General features: G+C 38.0%; 2 protein-coding genes across 2 annotated transcripts in view; one reads left to right on the forward strand and one right to left on the reverse strand.

Annotated features, from left to right (window-relative positions):
• Positions 1-24074, reverse strand: part of LOC135202369 (uncharacterized) — a 189659-nt gene that overhangs the window by 162179 nt on the left and 3406 nt on the right. The gene's annotated exons all lie outside the window — the stretch shown is intronic.
• LOC135201941 (protein wntless-like) lies at positions 8719-10123 on the forward strand. The gene is made up of 3 exons (XM_064231224.1): positions 8719-8864; positions 9298-9605; positions 9938-10123. The coding sequence occupies exons 1-3, from the start codon at positions 8783-8785 to the stop codon at positions 10121-10123; spliced, it is 576 nt and encodes a 191-aa protein (XP_064087294.1). The 5' UTR covers positions 8719-8782.

The following is a 24074-nucleotide window of genomic DNA, read 5'->3' on the forward strand; positions in this document are numbered from 1 at the left end:
ATAGTATTTTCTTTAATGAATTGATATTATTGCTGTTTACATAATAATATTTGAAAATGGTAGAGAGAGAGAGAGAGAATTATTATTTTTATTATTATATGATATAATTTAATCTTATTAAACTTACTATATATACAGTAGGAATCAATATTAATATTTGAAAATTAGTAAATCATTTTTGTATCATAAAAATATATTTAGTCATGAAAATAACATCAAAATACACTAATTAGTTATTATTTTTTGTCAGAAAACTCAGCAAATAGGCAAATTTCCTACAAATAATTGGTAGGAGAATGTAAATACAGGGGGCACACTGTACTTTCATTCCTTTTACTGTACCTTTGTTCATATTCTCTTTCTTCCATCTTACTGTCCACCCTCTCCTAAAAATTGATTCATAGTGCAACTGCATGGCCGCCTTCCTGTTACACCTTTCAAACCTTTCACTGTCAATTTCTGTTTTAGTGCTGAATGGCCCTACTTGCCCCAGTGCTTGCCATTAGGCATAAAACCCATAAATCAATCAAACCTTTTAAATCGGTGTTTCGTGAATGACTGGATAAGTCTCCTAGGAATTTTGTTGTCAATATAGTGTTCAATCACCTGGGCAGACTTCATATTAGATTGCTCCAGTATTTTTTTTTTTAAGAATCAAGTGGGACAAGAAAATGTTCCCAGATTCAGTAGTGTTCCCAGTCAGATCTTTGTTGGTGGAATGTTGAAAGCAGACTTCTGGAAGGGAAATCCCTCTTTCCAGTGACCCCCAACCTATATTTCTACTCAGACGTGTCGACTTTAGGTTGTGGAGCAATCTTATGAGACAAGGAAGTCTCAGGAAAGTGGTTTCAGGAACAAGAATTGGCATATAAATGTCAAAGAATTGAAAGCAGTACACCTAGGACTTACGTATTTCAGGAAGGAAGTACGTATTTAACAGTACATGCAGTCCCCAGGTTATGACGGGGTTCGGCTTATGATGTTCCGAGGGTTACAACACATGATCCTGGGTTACGACGCCTACAACGCTCATCTGGCAGAAAGAGAAATATGACACCAAAAATGCAAAATAATCAATATTTGAAGGTTTTTTTGATGAAAAATGCAATAAGAATGCAGTTTACATAGTTTTTAATGTACCCAAAGCATTAAAAGTAAGGTTTTCTTAGGATTTTTGATGATGTTCCAGCTTACAATGATTTTTGGGTTACAACGCATCTCAAGAACAATCCCCACCCCATCGTAACCCAGGGACTGCATGTAGTAACGATACACTCGGAAAGTACGACTACCCTTTCTTACATAAAGAACTAAGAGAACACTTTCTCCCTTTTATGAAGTAATGAAAGATCTTCTTTGGGGAGATGCAAGTCAAACCACCCTTCTGACAAGATTCATTCAGGGAAAACTCAATGATCTATTGGATGAACTGAGCCGCCAGAAACGAAGTCTTGTCGCAGAATGGACATTAGAGTTATCAAGTTTGTCTGGATCTCTGGAAGTTGTGGGGAACACCAATCTTGGATCTGTTCACCACATCAAGAAACAACCGTCTGCCTCTCTTCTGCTCGCCAGTCCTAGATCCATTAGCCCGAGCAACATACCATGCTACAAAACTGGTTGGACAAACATCTTTATGCCTTTTCACCTCTTGATTATGATCAGGCAAGTGATAAACAAATTCCAGAGCTACCAGAATGTGTGTATAATTCTAATAACCCCCCCTTTTGGCCGACAAAAGGAGTGGTTTCCAGACCTGATAGAACTTGGCGGCATTTCCCAAGACTACTACCTCCAAGAGTCGACCACTCAAACAACCTCACTTTGCCAATTTCATAAGGGGTTGTCTAATTTTCAGGAAACTCCTGCGTATGAAGGGCTTTTCAAGACCAGCTTCGCGAGCTATCGCCAATTGCAGATGACACTCCTCTGATAAAGTATATCAAGCGAAGCGATCTATCTTTCGAGCATGGTGTAGAAAGAACAGAGTATCTCTCAAACATCTATGACCCAAACATCTATGACCCAGATAGCAGATTTTCTGCTATATTTGAAGACAGATAGGGTACTAGCTACTTCAATAATCAATGGCTATAGAGAAATGTTAAGGTCTGTCTTCTGTAACAAGGAATATGTTTATCCTCCAATCAGGACTTGTCAGATTTAATTATGTAGATCTTTTGACACCACAAGAAAAAGAAGTGGCAGTGGTACCTTGGAACCTTGACATGGCACTAAAATGCTTGTCAAGTCCATATTTTGAACCCTTGAATTCAATCTCTCGGAGAGATTTAACTAGGAAAATTTTTCCCAGTAACCTTAGCTACAGCAAAAAGGGTAAGTGAGATCCACGCCTTAGACAAGAATGTGGGCTTCTCACAAGGAATACTGTTTGCTCCATATCTTTGGGATTTCTGGCCTTGCTTTTTATGATTAAGAGCTTGTCCAATTATGTTAGGTCCAAGCAATCAAGAGAGCTTTCAAGTACATATTACCTTCGCAGACCACAGGACAGCGGGAAATATGTAGACCTTCAGCTTCCTTATGGTCTTATGTCTTCTGTTACGAATCCCACACGACTTATGTCGAATAATGCCCTGGCATTCTTCCTTAGAGACCTCATTGCAGAAGCTCATAACTCTCTTGGAGAGGATACTTTCCCATTATGTAAAGTGAAGGCTCATGAAATTAGAGCCATAGCCACTTCCATGGCTTTTTAAACATAATTTGTGTGTCTGCAATATTGCATACAATCTTTTGTAGGTGTAAGTTGGTCTTTGCATCACATTATCTAAAAGAAGTTGAAACCATTTATGATAATTGCATTACAATACATTGGGTCGCATTTCAGTGGCTGGCATGGTATTGGGGGAGAAAGCATAGGGAGCATTCCTTCCTTCCTTTCTTCGCCTTGTATTATGGTGTAGGATTTTATGGGAGTCTGGGGGTACTGTGTACCAGAGCACCCTCCAGTTTTTATGGTTGGTTAGTGTTTTTTTTTAACTTTTGGTGGTAGATGATGTCGTATTTCTTTGGTGATTTGTGTACTTTACCCTGGGCAGGGGCTACTTGTCATCCTTGTCAGCAATTGGAATTATCCTTGCTACAAGGCATTCAGTGTGTAGTAGCTGACCCTTGCTTTATTGCTGCACCAATATATGATAAATGAGCGCCATCCAGAGGCAGTATCTTCCTGTAGCAGCTTCGTTTATCAGGTAAGGAACAACAAGCACTATTACGTACAATGCAAGCAATTTTCTATTCTCAATTCATTACCTTTCTTAAAGTTTTGGAGTAAGTGTGTTCATGCATCCCACCTATCAATGTGGGAATCAGCTATGTAATTACTTGGTAAGTTACTTATATAGAAATAAAATTTTTATAATAAAATTAGGTTTTATATACACTTACCAAGTAATTACATGATCAGAGCCTTCCCTCCTTCCCTTGCATGAGCATAGAGGCATAAACTAATTAAAGCCATTTTGCTAGTTGTTCCTCTCTTTCCCCAAAAGTGCCAGGGCTAGTCACTTGAAAATAGAGAGACCCTCAAATTTCAAAATTCTAGCTGCCAATTCTAGAAACTTTTAGCTATGTAAATATATATAAATATATATAAATATAAATATATGTAAATATATGTATATATATATATATATATATATATATATATATATATATATATATATATATCTATATATATATATATATATATATTGAATATTATGAATATATATATATATATATATATATATATATATATAATATATATATATATATATATATATTGAATATTATATATATATATATATTGCAATATTATATATATATATATATATATATATATATATATATATATATATATATATAATATATATATATATATATATACACACACACACACATATATATATATATATATATATATATATATATATATATATATATATATATATATATATATATATATATATATATATATATATATATATATATATATATAATATATAGATATATATATATATATAATATATATATATATAAATATATATATATTATATATATATAATGTATATATATAATATATATATATATTATATATATATATATATATATATGTATATATATATGTATATACTATATATATATATATATATATATATATATATATATATATATATATATATATATATATTCCAGGCGGTCCCCGGGTTACGACGGTTCCTGCTTACGACGTTCCGAGGTTACAACACTTTTTCTTAAATATTCAATGGAAAAATCCGTCCTGGTTACGACGCTTGTTCCGAGGTTACGACGCTGACGCTTCCGACGTCCCCCCCCGATCGAGGGTAACGACGCTTTTAAAAAACGCATACTATGATAAAAATCCTTTATAGTTTAGCACAGTATATTAATAAAAATAAGTTTCTGGTTAGATTACAACAAAAATTTTGAGGTTATGATGATTTTCGACACTTTTATGTCGTATTTTTCTATGTTTTTTAGTGACGCCTCATATGCGGAACTAGTTTCCGAGCGAATGAAATACATACTAGCTTGCGGTGCGCAAAGTTTACATATAACAGTCCAAAAACGCAAATAATGAAAAAAATAATTGCTTGTTTCCAGTAATAATAACAAAACTAAGTTTCTGGTTAGATTACAACGCAAATTCCAAGTATCCAAAGAGAGACATTATCCAGTAATTTGATCAGAGAGAGAGAGAGAGAGAGAGAGAGAGAGGCGTCTTCCGACGCTCCGAGTTAAGGACAGAGAAGTGTTCGTTTCGTTAAACAGCCTCTGACTCATGCCAGTAAATGTTTTGTTGATACTAATAATATAAGCCTATTTAAAGATACGTTTACTTTAATTAGTCTATATGATACGTAAATAGTAATCAACTGTTCTTGTAGTCCTCAAGATTTGGCAAAATCGAAGTATCCAAAAGAGACACATTATCCAGTACACTGGAACCTTGACATACGAATTTAATTTTGTTCCGTTACCATCGTCGTATATCAAAACAGTTGTATCTTCAAAGCATTTTTTCCCATTTAAAACAAATGTAATATGTATTAATCCGTTCTAGCGCTATGAAACCACACCTAAACACAGCTAAATTAACATATAATATACACATTTATACACAAATAATGAGTAATAACACACATAATGATAAAATAACATAGCAGTGTGATAAATGATAATAAATGTTAATAAAATCAATTAAAAAAAAAGAAAGGAGTTTTACTTACCACAACGAAAGATGACGTGAGGCCAGCAGGGGGAGGAGGTAGGGAAGGGTGCAGGGAACGATTTGTTCTCTTTTTATTTACGTATGTACTAGTAACTACGTAATAAACACAAATGAAATAACATTGCTAAACTAATTTTTATTTATTTTTTTTTAATCAGTTCGTAGTTTAGAAATAATGGTGATGCCTTTGGAAGGTTTTTATAGCTTCCTTCTGCTTGATGATCGTGGATATTGCAGAAGGATTTTCGACCATAATTCGTTTGCCACCAATCGGACGATACGAACGCACACGTTCATGCTTTGCTATAATTTCATGTTTTGCTTCCATCGAAATAATTCTCTTGGGGTTTTTTCTTATCACTTGCTTTGTCCTTATCTTTGGGACCCATGGTTTAATAATAAAATAGACAAAATAACACGAAAAATAGGCACAAATACAACGAACTAAACAACGACGTATTAACGATGCAGCACCAACAAACAGACTGAACGCCATTTATCGGTCGCCTATACAACTATCACATCGTAAAATCGCATCTCAAATATTTCGTTGTATATCAAAGCATATATTTTCGCAAATTTTCTGTTGTATCTCAAAACATTCGTATATTAGGGCAATCGTATGTCAAGGTTCCAGTGTAATTTGATCAGAGAGAGAGAGAGAGAGAGAGAGAGAGAGAGAGAGACGTCTTGGCAACAATGGTCTCGGGGATTGACGTAACGTTTATTTTCTGAACAGATATGACAGAGAAGTGTTCGTTTCATTAAACAGCCTCTGACTCATGCCAGGAAATGTTTTGTTTTATACTAATATAATAAGCCTATTTAAAGATACGTTTACTTTAATTAGTCTATATGATATATAAATAGTAATCAACTGTTCTTGTAGCCCTCAAGATTTGGCAAAATCACTCCAGGTTGTACATAAAACTTCAAGAATGTAGTGTCACCAGAGGATTACAATAGTTTTTACCTTCAAGAACCAGCATTTTTTTTTTATGAAACAACCTCCAGGTTGTACATAAAACCACAGGAAACAACATGTAGTGGTAACCAAAGGAGTACAAGTAAAGGTTTTTAAAATTTTTTTTTTCTTTTTATTAGTTTAAGACATATTTCCAAAACGTCGTTCTTCCGGCTTACGACGATTTTCGGGTTTACGACGCGTCTCAAGAACGGAACCCCCGTCGTAACCCGGGGACTGCCTGTAATATATATATATCACATATATATATATATATATATATATATATATATATATATATATATATATATATATATATATATATGATATATATATACATATATATATTTGATATATATATATTATATATATATATATATATATATATATATATATATATATATATATATATATATATATATATATATATATATATATATATATATATATATATATTACATGTATATATATATATATATATATATATATATATATATATATACTATATATATATATATGTGTAATTTTGATCTTTGAACATATTTTATAATTTTTATCATTTTTGAGCATTCTTTATTTATGAGATACCTAGATTTTAAAAAAATTTTAACACTGCAGTAGTAAAGAAAGACATTTAAAAGTTAATCAAAATAAACTCAAAAGTTATTTAAGTATGTTTTATCTTTTGACTAGAGCACGAAACCAGGCCTCTTATGAAGTGAAATTGCTTTCCTCATGTTAAGCTACATAATGTTAATTGGTGGTAGGTGTCAAGTCTGAATTACTTCAGGTAATAGCTTTTTATTTTCTTATGGCGATTGGTAAGGGTGGGTGGGTTACCTTAATGATCATATTTTTCTGCCTGGTTTATTTTTGTGTGGGTGCTTCACTGCCTGTGCTTCACTTCATTATGTCTAGCATCACATATCATAAATGGCCATGTAAATCACTATTGTTGCTTGGTTATTCTTTCACCTCAAACTCACTCATATATTATATTATTCTACATTTGTGGGGTTGGCAAATTTGGGAAATTATAATTAGTGTGTTTACAGTAAAAGATTGATTTTTTGTCCTAAGCGATTGTTTTTTTCTGGTGGGCTGTGTGTTGAATCATTGTTGTTGTGGGTGGTCATTTTTATTCATGCTTACTTTATATGAAAATCAATAGAATCGAACATGATGACAATACGGTTAGTAATATATCACTTTTTATGTGTCACTCCTTTTATATTTTTAATAATTCACTATGGTAGATAGTTTACTATGGAATAGGCTGGAATTTGTGGGAACTCACTTGTAACCTGTGGACTTGGAAGGTTAGACTGGTTTAATGTAACCTAGATCCCTGGTATTCATATTAAATCTAGTAGGATGGGAAGATTTACTTATTTTTGTAGTAATGTGATGGTGGGAAACTCCCTGGAAGGACTGCCCTGTAGGCTAGTGGGCCCAAGGGTCATGAGTGTTTGCTTAAACAAGGTGGAATGGAGATGCAGCTTGAGTGATTGTATCTTTTGGTTCAGTAATATGCAGATGGGGATTTGAATGAACCATTGATTTAGCAAGATTGAATATGCTTCAGTTCTAAAAAGGTGAAATGTGTAGGCAGAAAGATATAGAAATGTTCCCTTGTATGTTTCACTTGAATGTTTATGTCAGTGTACTGCACAATCTGTATGCCATGTACCTTTTCTTGATTTTATATACTCTACTAGATCAAGTAATATAACAGTATTTGTTACAGGTATGCAGCGTTTGGAGTTTTGCTTTGATAAACCCCATTGGACTTATTTTTTTTAACATTTTTTTTTTAGTGGAATATTATTGGGAAGTAATCAAGAATGTCAGTTTTGGCATTTACTGGTTTGTTTCCAGTGGGCATCTGGTTAAAAGTATTGCTGGCATTAACCATGACAATTTTCTTGGTATTACAGTACTTACTCCAGAATCAAAGCTTCAATGACAACCAGAGGGAAATACCAGTCTAATGAAGTTGCGGAGTAGTTGCATGGTCTCATAAGGTTGCAGGCTAGGTGGATTCATTCTTATCAAATTACATCTAGTTGGATCCAATCTTATAGGTGCAGAATAGTTGGAGCCAGTCTTAGAAAGTTACATATAGGGTAGCTGGCTGTAGGATTGTGATAATAGATAAGAGGGTCGAATCTTCACAGTCAAATTTTAAAAAATAAGCAGTCAGTTTTATGAAAGTTATCTTGGATAGTCTAAAAATAATTGACATTGATTTGATACTATTGAATAAATAAAATTTTTGTATGCTATTAGAATATTTTGAATAAGTTGTATTAATGTTTACACTTGATCTAAAGTATTATGCAAAATTTGCAAGTTATCTATTTGACTGCTTTTGAGAGCAATTGTTTTCCTCAAAAGGAGCATAGCTTAGCCAATCTTATATGTTGGTAATTTTTTTATCTTTATATTTGGCAAGTAGTTTAATTTATGTTTTCTGTGTTCTGTGATGGTGATTCATCACTTTTTCATAATAATTCTATTTTGCCTTTAACCAACAGATACCAACTCCTAAAGATGGTAAGATGTTGGACTATTCCAGGTGGCAACAGAATCTCATAGCAATTTTAACAATGGATGTTCTTTATAATGAGGAGGAGCAAGTTGGTAAGGGTTTTGTGTACTCAAGTTGAGTTGGTACTTGATGAACACATAATTGTATAGTTTGATGAAATGGTGTTCACTCAGAATAGATGTTGATACCATGTATTTTACAAATTACCAGGTGTGAACATTGTCATTTACTTTTGCATATTAAACTTTCCTCTTCAACCTTAACATAGAATAGCACTAGCTGAAAATGTCTGTAAGACTTAACAAATAATGAAGCCTTCATTGGGTCATTGGTAAGGTTAACTGTTATGATTTTGATGTATTAGATTTTTTCTTTCATATACACTGAATTGTAGTTTGTTTTATCATTCAAAAAGTGATGTGTATAGTATACTATTATAGTTTTCTTTCTCTTTTTAGCTGTTTTGTGTTGGTTTATAGTTGGATTACTTTTCATGAATTCTCAATTGGGGGAATATTTTCACAGATCCTGATGCTGTTATGACCATAGAGGCTCGTCTTGGATACCGTAATAAGGGAGAAGCAGAGAACAAGTGGACAGAATATGCAACTTCTATTGAACAAAGGCAACTTGATTGTAGCATAGATCCAGCAAGCCGTAAGCCAGGATATATGTATAGCTGTGCCCATGTTCCACTGTTTGAATTAGGTTCTATACATCATGACTTTTATCTCCTGAATGTTCGCTTGCCCATACGAACGGAAGAGGAGATGGAGAAAGGTTTAGGCCCTATTAATAATGGAATAGGACATGTAGCTGATATGTGGGTGGTAGTAAGTATTATTCTTCATTTTGTTTACACAATGTGTTGGCAAGCTATGGGATATCATTGTAATTTTGGATGATTCCAAAGTGCTGTCGATTGCTTTTACATGTATATTTATCTAGTAACGTTACTTACTGAAATTTCTTTTTTCTGGAAATTGAGATTTAGTACAATTTTTCTGGAAATGAGATTTAGTACAATTTTTTCTCTGGGAAATGAGGTTTAGTTAATAAATTTTTCTGGAAATGGGGGATTTAGTACAATGTCTTTGTAGGAATAACATAAATGTAGAATTGAGATTTATGCATAAATTGTTAATTTTTCATTATTTCCTTTCAGTTTATTCATCAAAATGGTGGTTTTACAAAGGTATGGGTTTCATTGAAGACAATTTTCTTCCCAACCATTGTTGCTATCATGGCCTGGTTCTGGCATCGCATTTCCCAGCTGTCACGGCCACCTGCTCTTCTTGAGTACATGCTTATGCTGCTTGGAGTTGCTTTGACCATACTGAATTGTAAGTAGCTTATTGTGTTATTAATGTGCTGGGAACTTGAACTTTGCTGTTTTTTTTTTTTAAGTACTCATATATTACCCTGAAAGAATTAGTAGTTCCTTTTTGGAGAACGGTTACTCAGTTTGATTGTTGAGTGAAACTATTCTATGATACAAAAAATATGTACAGAATACAGTAGCTTTAATCTAACATTGGCCTCTACTGCTATTTCATTGCTGTACATTTGAATGATATTGCTTTGTTCATATGCGAACAAACCTTCGGTCTTAACAATAGGATAATTTCTGGCGCCTAGGTGGACTGGTTAACCCTCTTACGCCGACTGGATGTATTTTACGTCGACATTTTTGGTCTCCCGTGTGCCGACTGGACGTATTTTACGTCGACTTACAAAAGTGTTTTTTAAAATACTTATAGGCCTACCAGCCTAAAACTTTTGAATCACGCGGCCTTGGGGGGATGCTGGGAGTTCACGGGATCAAGGTGTTGTTTGTTACATTCGTTACGGCATGCGCGCAAGCGCGGAAATTTCTTTCTTGCCGCACTAAAAAAAAGTACTCTGACACATCTCGGAAATTATTGTCACTTGACATAATTTTTTGTTCCATTGTAAATTAGCCGTTTTACATGAAGTATTATATATGAAAATGTGCGCATTTTTATGTAGAATACAACAATAAAATACTCATGATTGTAGCTTTTATCAGTTTTGATATATTTTCATATAAATAACGATAATTGCCAAAATTTCAACCTTCGGTCAACTCTGACTCTACCGAAATGGTCGAAAAACGCAATTGTAAGCTAAAACTCTTATTTTGTTCATGAAACTTACCTGTCAGATATATATAAAGCTGTATTTTCTGAAATCCGACAGAATTTTAAAAACTTCCGACACACGCAGTGGTCGGCCAGGTGGTTAGTACCCATTCCCGCCGCTGGGAGGCGGGTATCAGGAACCATTCCCATTTTCTATTCATAATTTTTCTGTTGCCGGTGCTGAAAACACCTGTTTTCAGTACCTCCGTCTTAGGATTTTGGAAACTTCATTGCCGCTAAGTATCCTAATTGTCTTTTGATTATTACTTGGATGTTGTGGCTAGGCATACGCTATCTTAAATTGATTTGAATTTGATTCATTTTTGAATAAGATATCTGAATCTAGTTAGGCTAGTTTCAGACTGGGTTGTCTGCAAAGATAGGGTGTGGCTACCGAAAGCTTCGGTAGATCCGCACTTGGTATGTACGAGGGTTATGGGTCTTGCTTCTTTGTTGAGATTTGTCATGTAAGGAGTGTGAGACTTTGTCTATTCCGTAAGGAAGACGTATGTTTCGTATGTACGCAATTAATCAGTAAACATGTCTAATTCCGTAAGGAAGACGTATGATTCGTATGTACGCAATTAATCAGTATCAAAAGTCAGGGTAGTGAACCTGCTAACCTTCCTGTAGACTTTATTTTGCCTAACCCTGTAAGTTATGGCCCCACGGGCCTATGAATATGTCTACGAGAGGTGCTCGCTCTCCTTCATTGCTGTGAAGAGTGCTACTTCTGTAATTGTTACTCCTAACCCTGTAGTGTTGCCTTCGGGCCCTAAAACAGTGTCTGTAGAGGAATTGCCCTTTCTCTGATACTCTTTCGATTCGTAACTTAGAATCGAAAGTGCTTGCTTTAGAGAGCAAAAGTGAAGTGCGGTGATACCCCTTGTGTAGTGGAGGGTGCGTCAGATCGGCCTCGTTTCGCCTCTAGGCCGGGACCTCTGCTTGACTCCCAGGACCCGGGGAGCGAGCATGTCGAAAGCCTAAGGAGGGTTACAAGGAACCCCCACCGATCTTGCGTGCCTTCGGCAGTTTCTGATGAAAATCCTCAGACTGCCAAAGTGCGTGCGCGTGCACGAATCCTGAAGGATTGCTTCTCGTCCTCCGAAGCGTCCTCCCCGTGCAGGGGTTGGAGCTTTCGGAAGGACTCGCGCCCTCTAAATAGAAGCTTTATAGAAGAGGACGCTTCACGTCCCTTCCTCCTCTCTCTCTCTCGTAATGCGTTTCAGTGAGAATTAAGAGGCGAACGTCCGCTTGAACTCGTGTCCGTCTTTCCACGAGAAATACGTAAAAGAAGTCATAGTAGCAGGAAGCTTTTTGAGAGCGGACGCTCCCAAGCTTTTTTACTGTCAGAATAAGAAGGCGTTCCCTCTCGACTTGGACGGGATGCTTGGATGGACGCCAGGCGCGCGCGGGTGCACGCCGAGCGCGCGCCCAGTGGACCGACGTGCACCAGCGCACGCCAGGTGTGTCGCCTGGCTGAACGTTTCTGTTGAACTCTTCAAGCTCTTGTTTCAGATTTGGGCCTAAAGAATTTTTACCTCTACCTTCGGTGATACCTTCTACCTCACCTGCAAAGATGAGAAGTAGGCAGTGCTTCGGAGGAAGCTTAAAGTGAACAGACAACTTCTTCTTCGAAAACCCAGCAAGACATTGGGTTTCGTGAATTCAAGAGGTCTCTGTCAATTAATATTGCTTTTCGCATAGGTGTGATGGGAGTTAAGGAAAGCTCATGGGAAGATCTCGTTTGCTCTACCGCAGTCAAGACTTTGTGATAAGGCAGTTACGGGTTATGTAAAAGCTCGACGTCCTACACGTCATGACGCTCGACACTTTCGGTAGGATTCTTGCAAAAGCACTCATCAAGAAAGAGGACGCTCTTCAGGGAAAGCGCAAGACAGGACTTCCTTGGCCATACTGCCAATAAATTTAAGTTGCAAGGCTTTTTAGTCCATCTGAAAGGGCTTTTCAGATGATAGATTTTGTTACTTCCTTAGTTCGGGACTACGCTGCGAAGTTGAACATCGGGTCCTACCTGCTGAAAGCCCAGTCTCTTATCAGGATTCTTGCCCCCTTCCTCAATTGATACGGGAATCGGAAAAATAATATGCTCGACTTCCTGGATTACGTTTTGTCAATTCAGTGATTTTCCCCCATTGACAATATACTATCGTTTTGTCAAGTAAGTGGGTATCCCCTCATTGACAAAATATCTCTTTGTCCCGTAAATGGGTTAGTTCTCATTGACAAACATCTCATTAACTTTATATTGCGTAAGCGGATAAGCTCTTATTGACAAGATTCGGAAGAGCTCTTATTCATCATTCGCAGACTCGTACAAGAAATAGACTTGTAGACTACGTCAATGACCGCTTATGTCCAGTAACATAAGAAGCTTGAGCTGTCTGCTTCGATTCTCTAAGTTTTGTTCATGAAACTTGCCTGTTCAGAATATTGTATGTAGCTGTATTTCCGAATTCAGCTATATATATGTCTGCCAGGTAAGTATGAAACTTTTATTGTAATATCATAATTTTGGCCTTGCGTTATTTTACTACTGTTGGTTCAAGTCATATACTCTTGCTGTAGTTACCTCTTCGGATGGCAACCGAGAGGTCTATTGTCTATTATTTTAAGGACATTTAATCGTTACTCCCTGCAGCCTTCCAGGAGTTTCCGATTTATCTTTTACCGTTGTATGGTAGTGTTCTGACGACACAAACGCATCTATATATTTAGCGTTTTCTGTTTCGCTTAAATATACCAGCTTGAGAGTCTCTTTCTGCTCAAAAAATAACGGACCTATTTCTTCGTAGAATAGGGTAGCTGGCAACCCAGACATAAAGTTAAGAGACGACGTTCATAGCTGCTGCTGTGTCTGTCCTCCAGTCCAAGTTCCAACCGAGCCAGTACCAGCTCGTGCGCTGTCATGCGCTGTAGGTTACGTCTCTCTCACCTGCGGGATTGACTGACTAACCGTATCTCTGTGCTGGCGGTTACGTCTCTCCTGCGGGATGACGACTAACTGTATCTCTGTCCTACAATCACGACCTTTAGCCGAAGAGTTGAGGGGATTTCTTACGTGAATGAATAAACATTGCATTCGTTTTGCCTTACTATGTTCAACAGAGATATCTCTTAATCCTTTCGGTGCTCGTTACCGCACGGTATAGAACTACGAGTCTACCGCAACATTGCACTTTTATATGCTCTCCTGCTTAGGCAAAGTGCAGCCTTATTAGGGAAGTAAGCATACTCGGGGAGGGAATGGATGAGCTTGCTGGGGACCATTTCCTTCCTGAAGAAGTCTGTTTCCCTGAATAGACTGCAATTCAGACCTCCACAATTTTTTCCTACCGGGAAATTGAAATATTATTCAAGATCTAGGAATGATTCTGAACATCTCTCGGTGTGTCTATCACCTGAGGTGATAGAAAGAAGGTGCCGGACATCTGGATAGGGTTTCAGATGTCCTGGATCTTAATCTGAAAGAAGTAGAAGCAATTCGGTCGTCCCTCCAGTCCTCTAAACGAGTTTTTGGAACCAGTGGTCCAGATCAACTCTGATATTCCACAGTTCTCTCATATCTTAAGAAGTATCTTCTCTCGGTCCCTGTTCGAGTTTACGAGAAAGAGCCTATTATAACAACAGGCGTAGAATGTAACGATCCTCTAGAGGTTCGTTACAGGATTGCAAAAGTCCGTACGAATCGTCTCGATCGACGGCAGCAACTACTGACTTCCGAGTGGAATCTTTCTTTAGAAGTATGTTGAGAGTGGAGACTTTAGGGACGCCCCTTTCATTCTTCTCTTCGATATGTTGAGGACGAAGAGGCTTCTTCTTCTCTGCTCCCTTATTCTCGATCCGGGATCGGTACCATTAAAACGCCATCCTATGATATTGAACGGGGATGGATGTTTAGTCTCTTTTCCCCTTTTTCAATCGCTTAGGAAAATGTAATAAGAGGATTTATGACGTCACAGGAGCGACAATGACACTGATCGCCCCATGTTGGCCTTCAGGATCCTGGATTCACAGAGGTCACGTCCTTCCTAGTTCACTTTTCAAGGACCTTTTCCGAAAGAGTCGGTCTACTCTAACTCGAAAGGTACCTATAACCTCTCCGCTCTGAGTCTGACTACGTTCAGACTATCGAGATGTTGACAGGAATAAGATTACCGTCTTCCCTTTCCGTCTGAAGAATGGGATAAGCTGGCAGTCACAACTATTAAAGAATACGCAAATATGTTGTTGATGGCCTTTGGTCTCAGAGATTTGCTTCTGTCAAACAACAAAGCCCTTACACGATCTTTGTTCTGTGGAATCTCAAAACTCGCTCACCATCTACTTTTTGTCTCACCTGTTTTCTCTGAGTCAGACACTCGTGCGAGATCAGGCGACATATAGTAGCCCTGAGTTTCTTGTTGGCGAAGTCGGTTGCGTTTATACACCCCCGATGATTGTGTAACATGAGACCAGGTTGGCCTGTCAGGCATTCTTCCTTCGGGACTGAATCGCCTTTTTGCTCCTCGCTCCTTTCTCCTAGCACCAGAAGCTCGAGTCAGGAGTTGCTCAGGAGTTGATTCGCTGACGACGTTGGGTTGCGTTGATACACGCCGCCCCCCAAGGTTTGCTTAGATTGAATCGCCCAGGCAAGTCCAGGCACTCATCCTTCAGCGAAGTAGGCCTTATGGTCTTCAGGGTACAGCCTTGCTGTCCTTGATTCGTCTGACTGGTCAACTGGTTCGTCACCTGACTTTAGTACAGACGGACTGACTGTGCATGTCCAGATCGAAGCTTTCAATATGGAACTTAGACGTAGTCTGAAGTTCTTGATGTCAAAGCATTCGAACCTCTCCTACCTGTTAACTTCTTGCATGTGATCAGGAAGGCCTTCTTCTAACCACCCTTGATACGACAAAGAGGGTTAGTGAGATTTTAAGCCATCGTCACAAGTTTTGGCTTTAGAGAACACAAGGCGGTGTGCTCTCTAAGCCTTCCGTTGTGGCCTAAGAATGGTAACCCGTTTTGTCCTTGTGCCAGGAGCTTGGAAGCAAGGATGGCAAACAAGTTAGTGGGCAGGAGCCAGAGAGAGTCCTGCCCCTGTTTTCGGGTCTCTCAAGTTTTATCTACATAAGACTCAAGAAAGTCGAAGTCATTCGGGCAATCTGCAGTGTTCCGAAAAAGACCAGACTTGCCCATTTTGAAGAACACCCTGGCTTTAGTGTTAAGGAGTTCTTTAAAAAATGCTCCTTCATTGTGTTTGCACAAAGATTTGAAATCTTTTTATCTGAATGCTCACGAGGTGAGGGCACGGCCTCGGAAGCATTTCAACAGAGCATGGCACTCAGCAACATCCTGAGTACCATGTTTTAGCGAAGCAACTCTGTGTTCACTTCACACTCCCTGCGAGATGTGAAGATGGCCATATGAGATCTGCTGCTCGCTAGGGCCATACGTGTCTGCAGACACAATCTTGGGGGCAAGAAGTACCATGCTCATCCTATCCTGTAGAAAATGGTTAGGAAGAGCTCTTAATTTAGTTGTTGAGTCGCCGACAATGGCGACTTCTTAACTCTTAAGCCTTAGTTAAAACACCTTAACTTTGGCTAGGTTGGTCAGGTGGTGATATGTATATATATATATATATTTATTTTACTTCTTAGCCCTCATGGTATGGTCAATATGGTCTAGTCACGTCGTGGTCTCGCCCCTGTGACAGATCATCTGGAGTGCACAGCTATATAGGTCTCTACCTCGCTGGCAACTCTAGTAGCACAAGCAGACTTTCGTGGCAGTAACCACGAAGCCAGCTATGCTAACAGGTGGAACCAAGATGTAAATCATCTGCATGCATTTGTTTCCCAAAATCCTTCTATTCTGTCCCTTCCCACCTCCAACGGTGGGATTCACCTTTATATATATCTGACAAGTAAGTTTCATGAACAAAATGATATTGTTATGATACAATAAAGTTTGTTCATACTTACCTGGCAGATTATTATAATCAGATACCCACCCACCTCCCCTCAGGGGACAGTGGAAATAAAAAATTATGAATAGAAAATTGGAATGGTTCCTGATACCCGCCTCCCAGCGGCGGGAATGGGTACTAACCACCTGGCCGACCACTGCGTGTGTCGGAAGTTTTTAAAATTCGGTCGGATTTCAGAAAATACAGCTTTATATATATCTGCCAGGTAAGTATGAACAAACTTTATTGTATCATAACAATATCATATTCTAGTAATATTCAATCATTTACCTTAATTTTGCAACTAATTGGAAGTCTCTAGCACAATATTTCGATTTATGGTGAATTTATGAAAAAACTTTTTCCTTACGTCCGCGCGGTAACTCTTCCGAAAAAAAATCATACATGCGATTGTGGTAATGTTTGCACCATTTTAAAATTAGCCGTTATATAAAGTTTTATATATTGAAATGTGCACAATTTCATGCACAATACAACTAAAAACAACCCATGGTTGTAGCTTTTTTCAGTTTTGAGATATTTTCATATAAATAACGATAATTGCCAAAATTTCAACCTTCGGTCAACTTTGACTCTACCGAAATGGTCGAAAAACGCAATTGTAAGCTAAAACGCTTATATTCTAGTAATATTCAAGCATTTACCTTCATTTTGCAACAAATTGGAAGTCTCTAGCACAATATTTCTATTTATGGTGAATTTATGAAAAAAATAACATTTTCTTTACGTCCGTGCGGTAACTTCCGAAAAAATCATACATGCGATTGTGGTAATGTTTGCACCATTTTAAATTAGCCGTTACATAAAGTTTTATATATGAAAATGTGCGCAATTTCATGTAGAATACAACAAAAAATAATTGAAGGTTGTAGCTTTTCCTCATTTTTGAAATATTTGCATATAAACCACGATAAATAGAAAAAAAACCACGTTCAGTCAACTTTGACTCTACCGAAATGGTCGAAAAACGCAATTGTAAGCTAAAACTCTTACAGTCTAGTAATATTCAGTCATTTATCTTCATCTTGAAACAAATTCGAAGTCTCTAGCAAAATATTTAGATTTATGGTGAATTTAAAAAAAAATCTTTCCTTCCCTCCGCGCGCGGATTCTCCACCACAAATCTCCGAAATGCGTAAGTCCCATTCTCGGAATATTTGCTCCGTTTCATATTAGGCATTTCATAGAGTTTTATATATGAAAATGTGCGCAATTTCATGTAGAATAAAACGAAAAATATTTGAAGGTTGTAGCTTTTCTTATTTCCGAAATAATTGCATATAAAAAATATATACATAAAAAAATTTGACATTCAGTCAACTTTAACTCGTCAGATATGGTCGAAAACTGCAATTGTAAGCTAATACTCTTACAGTTTAGTAATATTCAATCATTTTACTTCATTTTGAAAGAAATTGGAAGTCTCTAGGACAATATTTAGATTTATGGTGAATTTTTGAAAAAAATATTTATGTCCGCGCATTACGAATTCATGCATTATTTTGTGATAATATTTTCTCTGTGTTGCTTTTATCGTTTTACAATTTGTTATATACCAAAATGATCGCAATTTAGTGTACATTACAATGAAAAAAAAGTAACTTGTTACCTTTAACCGTTTTGTGCAAAGCGCGATTTGAATACAATTACATATGAAATTTCATTTTTGCGCTATCATATATCGCATTATTTATACATGATAATGATAATTTTTTTCATTTCTGATGGTTGCATACTAAACTTCAGCCAATGACAAAAAAAGGAGCCAAAAATGAACTCTTAATCTTGAAAACTAAGCGCGCTGTGATTTTTTGAAAAAAATATTTTTTCCACTTCCGCACTCACTCTGAAACACCTCCGGCACACGGGAGACTTTTTTTTTTTTTACCGCTTCGGCGTAAGAGGGTTAAAAAGCAGATGAAAGCAAGGAATCTTGTGATATCTGGCAACGCATGCATAGATCGGGTGAACAGTGGTCAAGGACCACGCATCTACGCCACTGCGTCAGTCTTTTCTTTAACCGCCTGGACAAGAGTCGTGTTTAACCTCTCTTGGCCTTTACCCGGTTCATTGCCCGTTTCACTTATGTTTAGTGTGTGTGTATGTTTGGCTGATATTATGGCTTCTTCTGCTCCTTCTCGGCCTCGTCAACATGTGTACCCCGGAACTCCAGGTTTTCCGTGTTCTCATTTTTTGGCTTCTGCAGCGACTGATCCCCACATAACGTGTAGTAGGTGCCTTTCTAATTTTTATACTATAATGAATTCTTGCACGGAATGCTGGGCATGGCCTAAAGAGCGGTAGAAGTCGTTTTATAGCAAGAGAGAACATCGGAGGGTTTCAACTCTTCCTTCATGGGAAAGTTTTTCGCCTCTTCCCGATGCTTTATCTCCTGTAGTATTCAACCCCAATAGCGTTGTTCCTGTGTCTCCTTCCTTTTCTTCCATTAATTCGTCGATGGAAGTATCGGGAGGCCACCAGGCTGATGTTTGTAATGTCGCCCCTTCTTCTTTGGGAGTTAATTTGCTTCCCGGGGGGGGGGGGGGGCGGGGGGGGGGGGGGGGGGGGGGGGGGGGAGGGGGGGGAAGGGGGGGGGGGGCTTTTTCAATCATTCTCATTTATTCCAGAGTTGGAGGCGTCCAAAATGGCGGCATTTGGAAAACGCTAGTGCTAGGGAGTCTCCCGTCCTTGGATTGGGGGGGGTTGCTAGCGCACTTTATGGAGGCTCGCACCCCCCACTCCTCAGGCTGGCCAGGCCATCCCCCCTCCTCCCGGCCTCGTATTTCGTGTGGGTAAGCCCAAGGTCACCCATCTTTGTATTTGCTACCACCGGTGACCTGAACTGCCACTTCTTCAAGTCGGAGGGAAGCCGTGGTGTCAGCCCGTTGATGACGTCACGGGATCCGTCTTTGTGTATTCCTCCGCCAGTGGCGTCTGATTTCCCTTCGCACCGAGGGGAAGCCGTGACATCACCACCACTTGTGACGTTACCCCCATCGATGACATCACTCCTAGTCGTCTCCTCTGCTCAACCTCTCTCAGCCGTGACGTCATCCCTGCTGCCGAGTTCGCTACATCTCCCTTCCATGTCATCGGAGCCTTCTCTGGCAGATCAGTCTGAAGTTATATGCCAGGCAGTGCTTCAGAGGTTGGACTCTGTTTTGGATGTAAAGTTGGCTGCCTTGGTAGGAAACGTGTTGCTTCGTCCCCGCCTCCTGTGAAGAGATCGCATAAGAAACCAGTGCTGTCTTCCTCTCCCTCTTCCCCATCTACACCACATCGGCATATCAAGCGTTGGAAGGCTAAGGACTTTGCCCTTTCTTCACCTACGAGGAAGGAACAACGCGGACGTGTTTTCAAGAGTGTTGGTGTTTCGGAGTGTGTTGGGGTACCTTCCCTTGTGCAGTCTGCAGTAGCTGCTTTGTCCTCTGCTTCGAATCATGGGCGTGTTAAAACCTGCCCCGTCCGTGTGCATCAAGAGCGTGTTGCAACCTCCCCAGTTTGAATTTTAGCCTAGCCTAACCCCTTTTATTTACACAAATGAATAATCTACCCACCTGTACACGTTCTCCAACTCCAGTATACTCCAGAAATCACCTTAGATCAACAGAAAAACCAGACTTTCGACCCAAAAACTCCTACCAGACAGAGAGCTCTCCCCTACCAACCGAACACCACCAGCACGCGCCTTCTACTCCCCAGTGTTATTGTTTACATCCCCCCGACGCCGCCGCCATCTTGTCTATGACGTCACAGCCTATGACGTCACAACACAACCTAAATACATCAACAGACACCTAGAATCAACCATATGCTGTCCATATATAGGACACCCACCATATTTCAACAATGTATGTAATACCAATAACAATTATACAATATATAATCACACTTATCTCTTTCTCCCTCCCCTCCGACTGTTTCCTAACCTAGTCCCCTCTTAATTTCCTTCATCCTCTAACTCTTTACCCCCTACATAATTTCTAATACATTCCCCTGAAACTCCTGCTATAATTAATACATCAGCCACTTGCTCCTTTCCTTTTATCCATCTCACCTCCTTTATTTCCCCAGATTCAATGGTTTCCCTTATTGCTGCAATATCTTTTTTTAATCTCTTGCTGCTTACACCAGTGCTCGATTTGATGGCGGTCATTAGTGTTTTACTATCAGTGCTAACCAAAGCTTCTAAATTTCTCCCTCCTACTACCTCTTCCCACAAATGCTTGAAATATATCAATCCTTCTATAGCTTCCCCAACACTCAGGGCTTTGTCCTCAATGATGGATTTTGCCACTCCTGGATTTCCTAGACTTCCACCATATGGGTCTTCTCCTCTTCCCATCTGTCAAGGAAATAATATAACCCAGTTGAGTATGGCCATCTTCTATGTTTCTAAAAGAAGCATCTGCATAGGCTTCCCAATAAATCCTTTCTTCTTCCATCTCACTTATTGTAACTTTGCCCATCATGCTCTTAGTTTTTCTCACAATTTTAGTATGCTTCTTCATATCCTGAGTTGTTCCTTCTTTAAATGCTTTACTTAATTCGCTAACATCATATGATATGTCTGGCATCGTATGTAGTGATACCCAATTCAGCTGTCCTACCACTGATCTATACTCAGTTAACTCCTTTTATTCTAGCACTCTATTACCCGTATACTATCTTCTAGCCTCTGGTTCTCTTATAGAATTTATATACTGCTACTGATTAAGGGAAAATCTATTCTCCTTCTGCTCTATTACTACTCCTATATACTTGAACCTTTTACTCTCTTGTTCTCCTACTTGCAATTTCCCTTTCAATTTCCCAATCGTTTCCTTTAAGAATCCTTCAGTTCCTCCATAGCAAAATTCATCTACGTGTGTACACAAAATGCCATTCAATTTATTGTCCTTTTTCCAAAAGAATATATTAGGTTCTAGTCTACTTCTCTCACCTTGAAGCTCCTTTACTACTTTCACCACTTTACCATACCATGATTTTGCTGCATCCTTGAGCCCATAGACTGTTTTCTTCAGCTTCCATAATCCCCTCCAACCATCTTCCCTCGGTGGCTTAAAATACACTTCTCTTTGTATCTCATATGCAGTTGTTCATATACGAAACAAAGCTTTGGTCTTAACATTAGGATAAATACTCAGCACCAGCTGGAAACCGGTAAAGTTTAAAATAATTGTGTACGCAAGGGACTATTGGCTTCTGTGCTTGGTCACGAGACATGTGCAGCCACCAACATACCCCTCATTAACTCGTGACCCCGTTAGTTATTTTCTTACCGCCTTTAAGTGCGGACATGCTTTGCTCCCTCCTTTTAAAGCTGGTTTAGTTCGCCCCTTGTTGTTTTCAATTTGTTGTTTGGAATTCCCGGGTATGTGAACATGAAGCCTTCTCATGCTGCGAGACTTCCTGGATATCACAAGAAGTAGATAAACGCCCTGATATTTTTTCGACGATTTCGACGTCGTGGTACTCATCGTGTAGTAAGTTGTAGGTGCAGAAACTCTTAAGGTACAGTTGATTCGTTACCTGTGCTTTGGAATATCGCATATTCATATGGATTGCCTATAATCCAAAGCTTTGATGTATCTGGATGTGCTTCGGGAAGTAATTAACCCTCTTACGCCGATTGGACGTACTAAACGTCGAGTAAAAATGTCTCCCGTATGCCGATTGGACGTATCATACGTCGGGTCAAAAATGTTTTTTTTTAAAAAATTCACCGGAAAAAATACTTATAGGCCTACCAGCCGAAAACTTTTGAATCACGCGCCTTGGGGGGATGCTGGGAGTTCACGGATCAAGGCGTTGTTTTGTTTACAAATCGCTACAAGCAGGCGCGCAAGCGCGAATTTCTTTCTTATCGACTAAAAGTATCAGTGACACATCTTCAAAAATTATTTCGTCACTTTGACATAATTTTTGCACCAATGTTTTAAATTATCCTTTACATGAAGTATTATATATGAAAATGTGCGCAATTTCATGTAAAATACAACAAAAAAATACCCATGATTGTAGCTTTTATCAGTTTTGAATATTTTCATATAAATAACGATAAGTGCAAATATTTAAACCTTCGGTCAACTTTGACTCTACCGAAATGGTCGAGAAACGCAATTGTAAGCTAAAATTCTTATATTATAGTAATATTCAATCATTTGCCTTAATTTTACATCAAATTGGACGTATCTAGCACAATATTTCGATTTATGGTGAATTTATGAAAAAACTTTTTCCTTACGTTGTGCGATAACTCTTCCGATAAATTTTTTCGTGCGATTGTCCTAATGTTTGCACCCTTTTAAATTTGCCGTTACATAAAGTTTTATATATGGAAATGTGCGCAATTTCATGCACAATACAACAAAAAACAACCCATGGTTGTAGCTTTTATCAGTTTCAAAATATTTTCATATAAATAACGTTAAGTGCAAAAATTTCAACTTTCGGTCAACTTTGACTCTACCGAAATGGTCGAAAAACGCAATTGTAAACTAAAACTCTTATATTCTAGTAATATTCAATCATCTACCTTCATTTTGCAACGACTTGGAAGTCTCTAGCACAATATTTCGATTTATGGTGAATTTATGAAAAAAAAAAAAAAACATTTTCCTTACGTCCGCACGGTAACTCTTCCGAAAAAATCAATTTTTTTTGTGCGATTGTCGAAATGTTTGCACCATTTAAAATTAGCTGTTACATAAGTTTTTTTTATGAAAATGTGCGCAATTTCATGTAGAATACAACTAAAAATGATTGAAGGTTGTAGCTTTTTTCTTTTTTCGAAATATTTGCATATAAATCACGATAAATAGAAAAAAAACACGTTTGGTCAAATTTGACTCTACCGAAATAGTTGAAAAACGCTATTGTAAGCTAAAACTCTTACGGCCTAGTAACATTCCGTCATTTTTCTTCATTTTGAAACAAATTTGAAGTCTCTAGAACAATATTGTGATTTATGGTGAATTTTTGAAAAATATATTTACCTTCACTCCGCGCGCCGATTCGCGGCCGCAAGTCTCCGAAATACGTACATTGCATTATCCTAATATTTGCTCCTTTTCATATTAGCCGTTTTATAGAGTTTCATATATCAAAATGTGCGCAAATTCATGAAGAATACAATAAAAAAT

Source organism: Macrobrachium nipponense, chromosome 30 (genome assembly GCF_015104395.2).
Source record: "Macrobrachium nipponense isolate FS-2020 chromosome 30, ASM1510439v2, whole genome shotgun sequence".
NCBI classification, from domain to species: domain Eukaryota; kingdom Metazoa; phylum Arthropoda; class Malacostraca; order Decapoda; family Palaemonidae; genus Macrobrachium; species Macrobrachium nipponense.

What these genes read in the sequence shown, in the direction of transcription:
- LOC135201941 (XM_064231224.1), top strand. Translation starts at nt 8,783, where the DNA reads ATGTTGGACTATTCCAGGTGGCAACAGAATCTCATAGCAATTTTAACA. An exon ending in TAATGAGGAGGAGCAAGTTG is followed by an intron (nt 8,865 to 9,297) that starts GTAAGGGTTTTG and finishes ATATTTTCACAG; the next exon opens with ATCCTGATGCTGTTATGACC. An exon ending in TAGCTGATATGTGGGTGGTA is followed by an intron (nt 9,606 to 9,937) that starts GTAAGTATTATT and finishes ATTTCCTTTCAG; the next exon opens with TTTATTCATCAAAATGGTGG.